The 13,835-nt window shown below is 44.4% G+C and overlaps 1 protein-coding gene across 1 annotated transcript in view; it reads right to left on the bottom strand.

Moving 5' to 3' along the window:
- Positions 1-11,149, bottom strand: part of LVRN (laeverin) — a 67,805-nt gene extending 56,656 nt beyond the window's left edge. The window contains exon 1 of the mRNA XM_002815800.5: positions 9,447-11,149. Within this exon, the coding sequence (XP_002815846.1) occupies positions 9,447-10,141 (695 nt within the window). The 5' untranslated portion in view covers positions 10,142-11,149. The remainder of the gene's footprint in view (positions 1-9,446) is intronic.
- Between the last annotated feature and the right edge of the window lie 2,686 nt (positions 11,150-13,835).

Genomic DNA, 13,835 nt, shown 5'->3' with positions numbered 1-13,835 from the left:
CTTTATTTGTAAACAGCTCAAAACTGAAAACAACCCAAACGTCTTGGTAATTTGTTGGATAAACAAATTGTGTTATATCAATACAATGAAATGCTATCAGTAATACAAAATAACTGATACACACAAAAAGAATGTATTTCAGATGGGTGCGGTGGCTCACACATGTAATCCCAGCACTTTGGGAGGCCAAGGTGAGTGGATCACAAGGTCAGAAGATCGAGGCCATCTTGGCCAACATTGTGAAACCCCATCTCTACTGAAATACAAAAAAAAAATTAGCCAGGCGTGGTGGCGCATGCCCGTAATCCCAGCTGCTTGGGAGGCTGAGGCAGGGGAATCGCTTGAACCCATGAGGCGGAGGTTGCAGTGAGCTGAGATTGTGCCACTGTACTCCAGCCTGGAGACAGAGCAAGACTCCATCTCAAAAAAAAAAAAAAAAAAAAAAAAAAGAGTGTATTTAAGAGTGTATTTCAAAGTAATTCTACTGAACGAAAGAAGTTAGACATGAGAGTACATCTTGTATGATTCTATTCATATAAAACACTATAAAATGCAAATTAATCTACAGAAAGCATATCCATAGTTGCCTGAAGATAAGAAGGTTACAGTGATGTAGAAAGGAGAGATTACAAAGAGCAGAAGAAACTTTTGGACGTGATGAATATGTGTATTAATGTTGATTGTAGTGATGGTTTCACCACCACATATGTATATGTATGCCAAAACTTACCAAGTTTTATAATTTACATATGTGCAGTATATTGTATGTCAGTTATACTTTAATAAAGCTGTTTTAAAAATCATTAGAAATATAAAGAAGCAAGAAAATGTGTATGATAACCCAGGAAAAAGAAGTCAATAGAAACAAAACAACAAATGACAGAGATGCTAAACTTAGCAGACAAGAACATTAAAACAGCTATTATAAATATGTCTAATATGCTCAAGGATATTAAAAATGAACATTACGAAGAATGGTATGAAAGATATAAGAATGTAGAAATGTTAAAGATAAAAATTACAATTTTTTTTTTTGTTTTTTTTTTTTTTTGGAGATGGAGTCTCACCCTGTCGCCCAGGCTGGAGTGCAGTGGCACGATCTCAGCTTACTGCAACCTCCGCTTCCTGAGTTCAAGTGATTCTCCTGCCTCAGTCTCATGAGTAGCTGGGACTACAGGTGCATGCCACCACACCTGGCTAATTATTTTCGTATTTTTAGTAGAGACGGGGTTTCACTGTGTTAGCCAGGATGGTCTCGATCTCCTGACCTCGTGATCCACCTGCCTCGGCCTCCCAAAGTGCTGGGATTACAGGCGTGAGCCACCATACCAGGCCAAAAATTACAATATATGAAATGGCAATTTCAGTGGATGAGACTAAAAGCAAACTAAACACTGCAGATGAAAATAATTAATCAAATTGAAAACAAAACAATGGGAACTATCGAAAACCAAACACACAGAGAAAACATACTAAAAAACAATGAGGCTCCCTCTCCCGCTCCCGCTCCCGCTCCCGCTCCCGCTCCCGCTCCCTCTCCCTCTCCCTCTCCCTCTCCCTCTCCCTCTCCCTCTCCCTCTCCCTCTCCCTGTCCCCTCTTTTTTCGGTCTCCCTCTCCTTCTTTTTTCAGTCTCCCTCTGTTGCCGAAGCCGGACTGTACTGCCGGGATCTCGGCTTGCTGCAACCTCCCTGCCTCGGGCTCCTGTGACTCTCCTGCCTTGGCCTGCCGAGTGCCTGGGATTGCAGGTGCGCGCCGCCACGCCTGAATGGTTTTTGTATTTTTGGTGGAGACGGGGTTTCGCCGTGTTGACCGGGCTGGTCTCCAGCTCCTGGCCTCGAGTGATCTGCCTGCCTCGGCCTCCCGAGGTGCTGGGATTGCAGACGGAGTCTCGCTAACTCAATGCTCAATGGTGCTCAGGCTGGAGTGCAGTGGTGTGATCTCGGCTCTCTGCAACCTCCACCTACCAGCCTCCTGCCTTGGCCTCTTAAAGTGCTAAGATTACAGCCTCTGCCCCACCGCCACCCCGTCTAGGAAGTGAGGAGCGTCTCTGCCTGGCCGCCCATCGTCTGGGATGTGAGGAGCCCCTCTGCCCGGCCGCCCTATCTGGGAAGTGAGGAGCGCCTCTGCCTGGCTGCCCCATCTGGGAAGGGAGGAGCACCTCTGCCCAGCCGCCACACCGTCTGGGAAGTGAGGAGCGCCTCTGCCTGGTCGCCCCGTCTAGGAGGTGAGGAGCTCCTCTGCCCGGCCGCCCAGTCTGGGAAGTGAGGAGCGCCTCTGCCCGGCCGCCCTGTCTGGGAGGTGAGGAGCGCCTCTGCCTGGCCGCCACCCCATCTGGGAGGAAGTGAGGAGCGTCTCTGCCCGGCCGCCCCGTCTGGGAAGTGAGGAGCGCCTCTGCCCGGCCGCCCCCTCTGGGAAGTGAGGAGCGCCTCTGCTCGGCCGCCCCAGTGAGGAGCGCCTCTGCTCGGCCGCCCCGTCGGGGAAGTGAGGAGCGCCTCTGATCGGCCGCCCCGTCGGGGAAGTGAGGAGCGCCTCTGCCCGGCCGCCCCGTCTGGGAGGTGAGGAGCGCCTCTGCCCGGCTGCCACCCGGTCTGGGAGGAACTGAGGAGCGCCTCTGCCCGGGCGGCCCCGTCTGGGAAGCGAGGAGCGCCTCTGCCCGGGCGGCCCCGTCGGGGAAGTGAGGAGCGCCTCTGCCCGGCCGCCCCGTCTGGGAGGAGAGGAGCGCCTCTGCCCGGGCGGCCCCGTCTGGGAAGCGAGGGGCGCCTCTGCCCAGCCGCCCTGTCTGGGAGGTGAGGAGCGCCTCTGCCCGGCTGCCCTGTCTGGGAGGTGTACCCAACAGCTCCGAAGAGACAGCGACCATCGGGAGCGGGCCATGAGGACGATGGCGGTTTTGTTGAAGAGAAGGGGAGGAAGTGTGGGGAAAGGAAGGAGAGATCAGATTGTTGCTGTGTCTGTGTAGAAAGGGGTGGGCATAGGAGACTCCATTTTGTTCTGACTAGGAGAAATTCTTCTGCCTTGGGATGCTGTTGATCTATGGCCTTTCCCCCAGCCCCCTGCTCTCTGAAACATGTGCTGTGTCAACTCAGGGTTAAATGGATTAAGGGTGGTGCAAGATGTGCTTTGTTAAACAGATGCTTGAAGGCAGCATGCTCTTTAAGAGTCATCACCACTCCCTAATCTCAAGTACTCAGGGGCACAAACACTGCAGAAGGCCGCAGGGTCCTCTGCCTAGGAAAACCAGAGACCTTTGTTCATGTGTTTATCTCCTGACCTTCTCTCCACTATTATCCTATGACCCTGCCATATCCCCCTCTCCGAGAAACACCCAAGAATGATCAATAAATACTTCAGAAATTAAAAAAAAAAAAAAAAAAAAAAAAAAAACAATGAAAAGAGCCTCAGGACCTGCCTGTAATGTCAGGCAGCCTAATAGGTAATTGGAGTCCCAGAATAAGAGGAGAAAAAAGGTAAGAAACAGGAAAAAAAAATTAATAATGGTTGAAAGTTTTTCCAAATGTGAAGAAAACCTTAAACCCGCAGACACAAGAAGCTCAGTGAATCCCAAAACAGGATAAACCAGGGCTCTTTTATTTCCTTAAGACATGAGAACTAAGATGCTTCCTCCTGTACACAAAGGCTATATTGAGAAAGGGGAGAGAAAGAGGAGACCCCTTGAAAGGAGAAGACTTTTTGAATTCATCAGATGGTATGACTTGTCAACTATTCCTTCACAATAGTGAAGGCTCAGTGGTTTCCATTGGGAATGGGGGCCCTCATCTGGGCTATTGCTTGAATGGCCAGTCCTCTGAGCCTGGCTGCAATTCCTTTTGAAGTCACATCTTGGATAACCACTCACACTCTATAGAACTTTCCTCCATGGGACTTTGTTTAATTGCATATCCCAGCTTGGCCTCCTTTTTTCCCTTCTCAGTCACACTTGCCCATTCTCCAGCTGATTTTTCCTGGGAATACTTACTGAAAAATTAGTTTCATAGAAAAATTTGTCTGACAGTTATACCGTCAGAAGGAGGAGGGTAGAAAGTAAGGACTCTTGCTTTCTCCATATGTTCTTTTCTCTGTCTTCCCCCCGCTTCCTCCCTGCATTAAAAGGACTGTCCATTCTCCTCTACTACACAGCAAGGGCTCTTATCAAAAAGGGTGGGGGACCAGATGGGCACCTGTCCTTCTAGCTAATCAGGAGGCTGAGACAAGAGGATCACTTGGGCCTGAGAGTTCGAGGCTGCAGTGAGCTATGATCGTGCCCCTGCATTCCAGCCTCAGTGGCAGAGTGAGATCCCAACTCTGAAAAAAAAGAAAAAAAAGGGTGGGGAACTAAGGCTGGCTCAATATTTTCAAAAATCAATCAATATAATACCCATATTAACAGGCTCAAGAAGAAAAAATATCACATGATTATATCAATTTATGCAGAAAAAGTGTTAGAAAAATTCAACATGCATTCATGCAAAAGAAACTCTCAGAAAAAAATATGAATAGAAGACAACTTTCTCAACTTGACAAAAAACATATACAGAAACCTACATTTAATATTATACTCAGTTGTAAAGGCTAAAAACTTTCCCCCTAAGATGAGGAGAAAAAAGCAAGAATGTTCATTCTTACCACTCATGTTTAATATAGTGCTGGAAGTTTTAGCCAACACAATAAGGCAGGAAAAGAAAATAAATGGCAGATAGATTGAAATTGAAGAAATAAAACTGTCTCTATTTGTCAACAACATGATGATCTATGTAGACAATTCCAGAGGCTCTACAAAATAAAACACACAAAGCTCTAGATCTCATGAGTTCAGCAAGGGAACAGGATACAAAATCAACATACAAAGCAGTATTTCTATATAGTAGCAACAGACATGTAGAAAACCAAAATTAAACATATAATACCGTTCACTATTTCTGAAATAAACTTAAATATTTGAGTGTGAATCTAACAAAACGTGTAGGATTTGTATGCTAAAAATGATAAAATTCTGATGAAATTAAAGATCTAAATAAATTGACATTTCATGCTCATAGAATGGAAGATTAAGGATAGCAAAGCTATCAATTCTCCCTAAATTTACATAAAGGTTTAACATAGGTCCTATCAAAATCCTGATAAGATTTTTAGTAGCTATATATAAGAATATCATAAAATATATAAGGAAAGGCAAAGGAACTAAAATAGTTAAAACAATTCTAAAAAAAGAAGACAATTTCAAGACTTATTGTATAGCTACAGTAAGCAAGACTATGTAGTACTGGCAGAGGAATCAACACCTATGTTGACAGAACAGAATAGAGAATCCAGTAATAGTGGGGCCAACTGATTTTTGACAAAGGTGCAAAAGCAATTCAATAGTGGGAGGATAGTCTTTTCAACAAATGATGCTGGAAAAAATGGATATCCATAGGCAAAAGAGATATCCTCAACCTAAAAATAACATCTTAAAAAATTATCTCAAAGTGGATTACAGATTAAAATGTAAAACACTTTTGGAAGACAACATAGAAAATCTGCAGAACCTAGGGCTTGGTGAAGAGTTCTCAGGCATGACACCAACAGCATGATCCATTAAAAAATAGACAAATTGGGCTTCATCAAAATTAAGTTAAAACTTTTATTTAAAACTTTTATTCTCTGAAAGACCTTGTTAAGATGATGAAAAGACAAGCTATAGGCTGGGAGAACATATTTGCAAACCATATACATCTCACAAAGGACTTAGATCTAGAATATATAAAGAACTTCCAGAATTCAACAGTAAAAAACAAAATCCAATAGAAAATAAGAAAAGACATGCAGAGACATTTCACTGCCTGATATACAGATGGCAAATAAGCACACAAAAAGATGTTTAACATCATTAGTCATTGGAGACATGCAGATTAAAACCACAATTAGCTATCACGACAGCTAAAATATAGTGACAATACCAAATGATGGCCATGATACAGAGAACATCTATCACTCATATATTGCTGGTAGGAGTATAAAATGCTATAGCCACTTTGAAAAACAATTTGGCAATTTCTTAAGAACTAAACATGCAATTACCATATGATGCAGCAATGACACTTGTGAACATTTGTCCCAGTGAAATAAATACTGTGTTCGCACAAAAACCTGTACAAGTGCTTTGCGAGGCAAAGGTAGGAGGATCCCTTGTGGCCAGAAGTTTGAAGCTAGCCTGGGCAACATAGAAGGACCCCGCCTCTTAAAGAGAAAAACTTGTACACAATTATTCGTAGACAATTTATTTGTAAAACCAAAAACTGGAAACAACCAAAATAACCCTCAACAGATGAATGACTAAATAAATGTTTATACATCCATACCATTGAATAGTACTTAGCAATAAAAAGACTCAAACTATTGATGCATACTTGGATGGATCGCAAGGGCATTATGCTGAGTCAGAAAGGTCTAAAAGTCACATGCTATATAATTCCATTCATAGAACATTCTCAAAATGACAAAATTACAAAGATGGAGAATGGATTAGTGGTTGTCAGGGGTTAGAGATGATTACGGAGTGGTATGAGTGCATATAAAGGAGAAGTATGGGAATGATCTTTAAGGTGGAACAGTTCTGCATCTTTATTGTGGTAGTTTTTGCACATTATGATAAATGACATAAAGACATATATATGCATAGTACCAATGTCAAATTCTTGCTTTTGATATTGTACTATAATTATGTAAGATAAACTAGATGAAGGGTACCTAGGACCTCTCTACATTATCTTTGCAAATTCTGGTGAATCTATAATTATTTCAAAATAAAAAGTTAGAAAAAAGTATGAGATATAATATTAGTCTGTACTCATGCTGCTGTGAAGAAATACCCAAGACTGGGTAATTTATAAAGAAAAGGGGTTTAATTGACTCACAGTTCTGCATGGCTGGGAAGGCCTGGGGAAACGTATAGTCATGGCAGGAGATGAAGGGGAAGAAAGGGGAAAAAAGGTAATTTCTTCACAGGGCAGCAAGACAGAGTGAGTGCAAGCAGGGGAAATGCCAGATGCTCATAAAACCATCAGATTTCATGAGACTCACTCACTATCAGGAGAACAGCATGGGGGAAACCACCCCCATGTTCCAATTACCTCCCACTGAGTTATGGGAACTACAATTCAAGATGAGATTTGAGTGGGGACACCACAAAACCATATGAGGTGCCAATAGTAGGCATCAGAATTATCTAAGACAATCATCAAAACATATAAATTTCTAAACTCCATTCTAAACTCACTGATCTATAATTTATTTTTGTTCGTTAAAAATTTTTAGTTCTAGTAAAATACACATAACACAAAGTTTACCACTTTAACTATTTTCAAGTGTATAATAGTTCAGTAGTGTTAAGAACATTCACATTGTTATCAACCTATCTCCAGAACTGTTATCGTCTTACAAAACTAAAATCTATACCCATTAAGCAATAACTCCCCACTCCACAGCTTCTGCCTTCTTCTCCTCTGGGAATCTTCTCAGACTCATATATACCAGGAACTTGGCAGGTTCTGTGTTTAGATAACAAGGAAGCTGATCATAATAATAATCTGACCTAAGGATAACAGTTACCACTATCCAGGCTGTATGTGTCACTGTGTACTCCCTTTTTCATTTAATTCTCACAGTACTCTAATAGTTGACAGCTATTATATCTATTCCGTGAATGAGGAAACAGACTCAGAGAGGTTAAGAGACCAGGTCAATTCACACAGCTCAGGTTCAAACTCAGGCCTGCTGGGCTCCCAGAATCGGGCGTACCACAAGCCATCCTTCTGTTGCAGGTTCTTTATGATCCTGGCTTCAAGCTTAACCTTAGGTGTCTTTTCCTTGTGGTTTCAGAAGCAGAGACCCAGAAGGTAACAACTCTTCCAAAACATCACAATTTTGGAGCTCTACCTTGGTTTATGAACATCTGTAGAACTTTATTAAGATTCCTTCTTGCTTGAATTTTAATGTTCTGAAAATATGGTTTCTAGTTAACACTAGAGTTAGCAACACAATAGAAAAATTGAATGGGACTTTCCTTTCCCATCTTTGCAAGCTTGACTGGGCTACAGCCCCACTGAAACAGGACCAAGGAAGAGGTAGGTGAACAGAGGAGGATTTACTGACCTACAGCAAGAAAAAAAAAAGTCAGATATGTAGGTAAAGTGTTTCTATTTTTTCCTCTGAAATATTTTGCACCCTGACCTACACAGTAATTTCAAAAGATTCCTTCACAAGTTGAGTAACACATCATCTAAATAAGAAAATATCAAAACTATTTTTTCAAGCATTGATGTATTTTTTAAAGAAAAACCAAGCACGCTGCCCTTAAAAACAAAAGTTACAGATTATACATCCACTAGAGCAACTCTTTAAACTTATTTAAAAACCTTTGAAATTTTGAAAGTAGTGCAGGAGATGGTGTAGGGTGTAATTTAGTGGGATTCTTTCCCTCAGAGAACATCTGAGAACATTTTCTCCAATAATAAAGGGCAAAGTACATGCAGTTGTGTACGGCGCAAATGCTCCACCAGTGTGTGAGTGGATAAAGAGATCGCCGGTTGGAAAAAAAAAAAAAATTTGATATCTCCCACTTAAACTATTTCCCTGGAGTTCGCCGGAGGACAGTATTGTGGTCTCAGAGCGTGGAAAGAGACAATTCTTCTTGTGCAAGGGCAGGAGACATTCCGTGTAGGAGATATTATCTCAAATGAGTGTAAAAAGAACACGTCTGCATTTCTAACAAGCGCCCGGGTTGCAGCTGCTGCTGGTCCAAGGACCAACCTTTGAGGAGCAAGGGGTTTGTTGAATGGGGTGAAGAAATTTCCGGCTAGAGAGGAAAGGTGCTTTCTGAAGAAAACGATAAGCTTCAGGGGTACCAGCGACCTAAAAAGGGGCAGCAATAGAAACAAACGGGATGAGCAGATACAGGGTTGAAAACTGGCCAGAGGAAGGACCGCGGTCTCCGCCGTCTCTTTATTAGAGCAAGGTTATAGGAAAAGGGAGAAAGGAGGCGCTCGCACTCTGGCTTTGAAAGAAAACGTCGCAGTGTGTGATGTTCCCCTTCCTGTGTCCAAGTGTTCTCATTGTTGAATTCCCACCTATGAGTGAGAACATGCGGTGTTTGGTTTTTTGTCCTTGCGATAGTTTGCATTGGGAGATATACCTAATGGGTATATCTCTTAATGGGTGCAGCACACCAATATGGCACATGTATACATATGTAACAAACTTGCACGTTGTGCACATGTACCCTAGAACTTAAAGTATAATAAAATAAATAAATAAAAAGAAAAAAAGAAAACGTCGCAAGGGGATTCTTTGAAAAGGGCAGCAGACGCGCACCTGGACACGGTAGTCAGCTGGACCCGCAGCCTGCACCCGCAGCCTGCACCGGGACGCAGGGGCGGGGGCCCAGAGGGGCCCCGGGCTGTACAGCCCTTACCTGCGCTCGCCCTGGTCGGTGTAGACGTTGAGGAAGAGTCCCTCCCTGAGGTCTTCATTCACCAGGCCCGAGAAGCTGAGCTGCAGCTCGTAGCTGCTACCAGGTTTCAGGGGCTCACTGAGCTCCAGCACCATGTATTCCGTGTCTAGTGCGAACCACACGTCGTCCACGGGCACGCGGCCCACTGTGGTGTTCCCAGTGCCCGGGGAAAGGGGGCCCCGCACCTCGGCGCGCTCGCAGTCCTGGAAGACGCTATGCAGCAGCAGTCGAGAGGTGGCCACAGTGCAGCGCACCGTGATGTTCACGCGGCCAGTGAAGGGCAAAGACCCGGCCGGAAGCTCGTCGGGCCTCAGCCGCGGCCACAGCTCCAGATCGTAGTGCAGCGGCACGAGCCAGGGCGGCAGGCGTAGCTGGTCCCAGGGCCCCGGGGGTCGCCAGTCGCTGGGGGTGGTCGTCACCGTTAGCTCGCGTGCACTGCTGGGTTTCGGGGTCGGCGTCGCTTTCTGCCTGAGGGGAGGGGAAGACTCGGCTTCCGAGTCCCCGAGTCCAGGCAGCTCCGACGGTGGGACGCGCTCGCAGTGGCCGTACAAGGCGGCGAGTACGGCCAGCGCCAGCAGGAGGGCGGCTACCAACCCAGCCAGCAGCAGGGCCACCGCGCGGCTCACATAGAAGCCTGAGCTGGAAGGGGGCCCCATGGCAGGGACCGGGTTCAGGCGCGAGGCTGGAGCTCAGAGACTGTGGCAGCTGTCAAAACCCCGGCCAGGGTGTTCAGTGCTGGGACCCCTGCCCCTCCTCTCTTGTATCGTGCCTCTTCCTCCTGGAAGAGCCTGGACGGACTGGAGCTCAGCAGACAGCGGTTGGGACCATGGCTTCCCCCTCCCAGCTAATCAGACACAGGTCCCAGCCTACCCACCCCCGCCCCCGGCTAGCGCCAGGGAAGAGGCGGACCTGGCGCACCCAGGCGCGTACCTCTTTGGGTTCGAAGAGAAAGACCCCACGGAAGATGCCTCCAGGGTTGGCGCGGGGAGGGGGTGGTCCAGCCAAACGAATCCGGACACCTTAAACGTGGATATTTGGATGAGGGATGTGCCCCAATACGGTTTCAGGTGTTGTCAGAAAGCGGACAGGTACCTAGCACCTCTATCTCCAAGCCATCGATGAGCTACCAGCAACACACCTGCTCCACCGCCAGCTGGGGCTTCGTGTGCTAGGGGGTGGTAAGGGCTTGAGGACCAGGATATTTGGGAATGCGTTCGGAAATGACCCTGCAGGGCGTCGGCCGCGCAGTCAGAACAAATTTCTGGAGCCAAATGTGTGGCCCTAACTTCGCTTCCTAAATAAGCCCAGGAGGCATGCGGCCCAGGCAGCGAAGGCGAAGATGGAAACAACGTCCGGAGGCCCGGAACTTTTCCAGAGCTTAGGAAGCCAGGCTGGAGGAAGAGGCGACAAAGTGCTAGGGAGCCTGGCGTCTGCGTCTCCCGGGTGAAGTGGGGTTGTGGAGCAGAGCAGGGTTAGGACCGCGTTACCACAGGAAGGGGCCTGGCGGGATGGTTTTTCTTAGCTCTGCAACTGCTGGGGGCCGGGGTTTCCCTTCCTGAAGCCGAGGGAGAGGGGACACCTGCTTTCAGAACCGACTCGAATCAAGCAAAGAGAATAAAACAACTCGGCGGCCAGTGTTTCCACCCAGAAATTCCTGGGCTGGAACTGGTTTTCCCGGCGGTACCCTAGTCGCTGAGGCTTTCACATGTTTGACATGGCATCTGGTTGTTATTTAGCTGGTGCCCCTGAGCGAATTCTTGGCCTCTGCGCTGGATCTGGAGTCTGCATTCACGTACGCTGGTGAATTGGGAATGAGGTTGCAAGCATCAGGAGGCACTGGGGACGGAAGGGAAGGTAGTTAGATCCCACTGCAGGCTGAAGATTTTAAACTATCCCGTCTTGAGACTCGTGTGTGTGTGTGTGTGTATGTGTGTGTGAGTGTGTGTGTGTGTTACAGCGAAAATATAATAATTTTTCCATAGCAGCTATAAAACGGTGTTCGCTTTATTACTGCTTTGACTGTATCTCACTTCCAATGAGGAAACTCTTTCGCCTGGATTCAGAGATGGGGTAGACCACGGTGATTTTCCTGGGAAATGCGCGCTTTCTTGTTCCTTGAACTGAAGTGAATCACATGAACACCACCACCATCACCCTCTGGAACAGGACAGGAAGGTGGAAGGAGATTTGACATTAAGCTCACGCAGATAGTTGTGCTATAATCTGTGAACCAGTCCACATTAAGACCATATGACTTATTTCTTTGGATTTGCTTTCTTCAGAAACTTAAGGATTATATTTAAAAATAATTATGACCACATGCATCACTCTCAGAAGATCATGGATAGAGCTGAGGGAGAAGCTCTGTCTATTTCCATATACCTACCACAAGTTGTGCTGCCAGAATTTGAGCTACTGCGCCAGCAGGGGCATCTCAGTTTAGGTCATGTTTCAAATTGGGATTGGGACAGCTGTGGCACTAATTAATTAATTACTGGCCTTAATAACCCGTGGACAATTTCTTGAAGGATTTCGAAGGATTTCCAGACACTCAAGGAAAGGTAAAAAAGAAAGGAAGTCAGTAACATGATTATTTCAAACATATTAAAGGTATTCCTCCCCTCAATTAAGTACATATATGGACACTAGCATTTAATTCCATTTTTCTAATATGATTAAAGAAATAGAGATTGGCTTCCACACAAAAAGTTTCAAAGTAATAAAGTCACACCAAATGATTCAGCAATTTAAGTATCTTATTAAAGGGAAAATATTTCGGATAAATCATTAATGTCACTCCAAAGATGTTGCAAAATAACATACTGGCTGAGTCAAGATTATAATAATAAAGAACTGGAAAAGCATTATATGAAATATTTGACATCTCAATGAAAAAGTAGTTCGGGAATAGACCAGTTGCTAGGAAAACATTTTCTAGATCTGCTCAGAAAATCTGCTTATTCAGAGCAATGGAAGCAGTGATTCTCAACTGGGCATAATTTTTGTGCCCTTGCCACTACCAGCACCTCATTTGAGAATGTTTGGAGATATTTTTGGTTGTCACAACACAAGGAAGGAAGTGCTACTGGTATTAAGTGGGTAGAGGTGAGCTGTCCTCTAACAATGCACTGGACAGCCTGCCACAACAAAGAAGTATCCTGCCCAAAATGTCATTAGTGCTGCTGTTCAGAAATCCTAAACTAAAGCAATAATCCCAGTTTTTTACAGACTACCCAGGTAGAACTTCAGCTTTGTATCTTGTGCTGCTATTTATTTTTGTTGTTTATGTTTATACTTTGGCATGTCTATTTTTTTTCCATCTTTATTTCTTGGTACTTATTATGAAACCCTATAATATTTTATTATATCTCTTAGACCACATAACTTGATTTTTCTTTCCTTTTTTGTTTACTCTGAAATTTTAGTTTTTTGAGTGGGTAATATAAGTTTCAAAAATCAAAACAATATGATTTTTTTTACTTTTTAGTTATTATTTTTCCATAAATTATTGGGGGTACAGGTGGTATTTGGTTACATAAGTAGTTCTTTAGTGGTGATTTGTGAGATCCTGGTGCACCTATCACCCAAGCGGTATACACTGCACCATATTTGTTTTATCCCTTGCTCCCTCCCACTCTTTTATCCCTCACTCCCTCCCACTCTTCCCCCCAAGTTCCCAGAGTCCATTACATCGTTCTTATGCCTTTGCATCCTCACAGCCTAGCTCCCACATATCAGTGGGAACATACGATATTTGGTTTTCCATTCCTGAGTTCCTTCACTTAGAATAATAGCCTCCAATCTCATCCAGGTCATTCCAAATGCTGTTAGTTCGTTCCTCTTTATGGCTGAGTAGTATTCCATTGTATATATACACCACAGTTTCTTTCTCCACTCGTTGATTAATTGGCATTTGGGTTGCTTCCATGATTTTGCAACTGTGAATTGTGCTGCTATAAACATGTGTGTGCAAGTGTCTTCAATATGAAAATTTGTATGTTAAGATATCTTGCTTCCATCACTTCCATAGTTAATCATTTTTAATAGTTTTTTTGTGTGTAACCTTCCAGTGTTTCCTCATGCAAATCAAACGAATATGATTATATGCCCTTGTATTTCTCTCTTTCTTACAAGAAAAACAGTATACTATATTGCAGTTCCTCACCTGTATTTTCATTTAACAATATATTCAAGATATCTTTTCATATCAGTCCACAGATACATTTCACATACTTTTCTGCAGCTGTATAGTATTATATTGTATAGATTTCCCCAGTTTGGTTATTTGAATGGATTCACCAGATTCCACAGAGTATTTTCATATAGACATTTATTTAAAGGCAAAGGATA

The sequence above is a fragment of the Pongo abelii genome, chromosome 4, assembly GCF_028885655.2.
Source record: "Pongo abelii isolate AG06213 chromosome 4, NHGRI_mPonAbe1-v2.0_pri, whole genome shotgun sequence".
Lineage (NCBI taxonomy): Eukaryota > Metazoa > Chordata > Mammalia > Primates > Hominidae > Pongo > Pongo abelii.
This window is presented reverse-complemented; position numbering and strand designations above follow the sequence as displayed.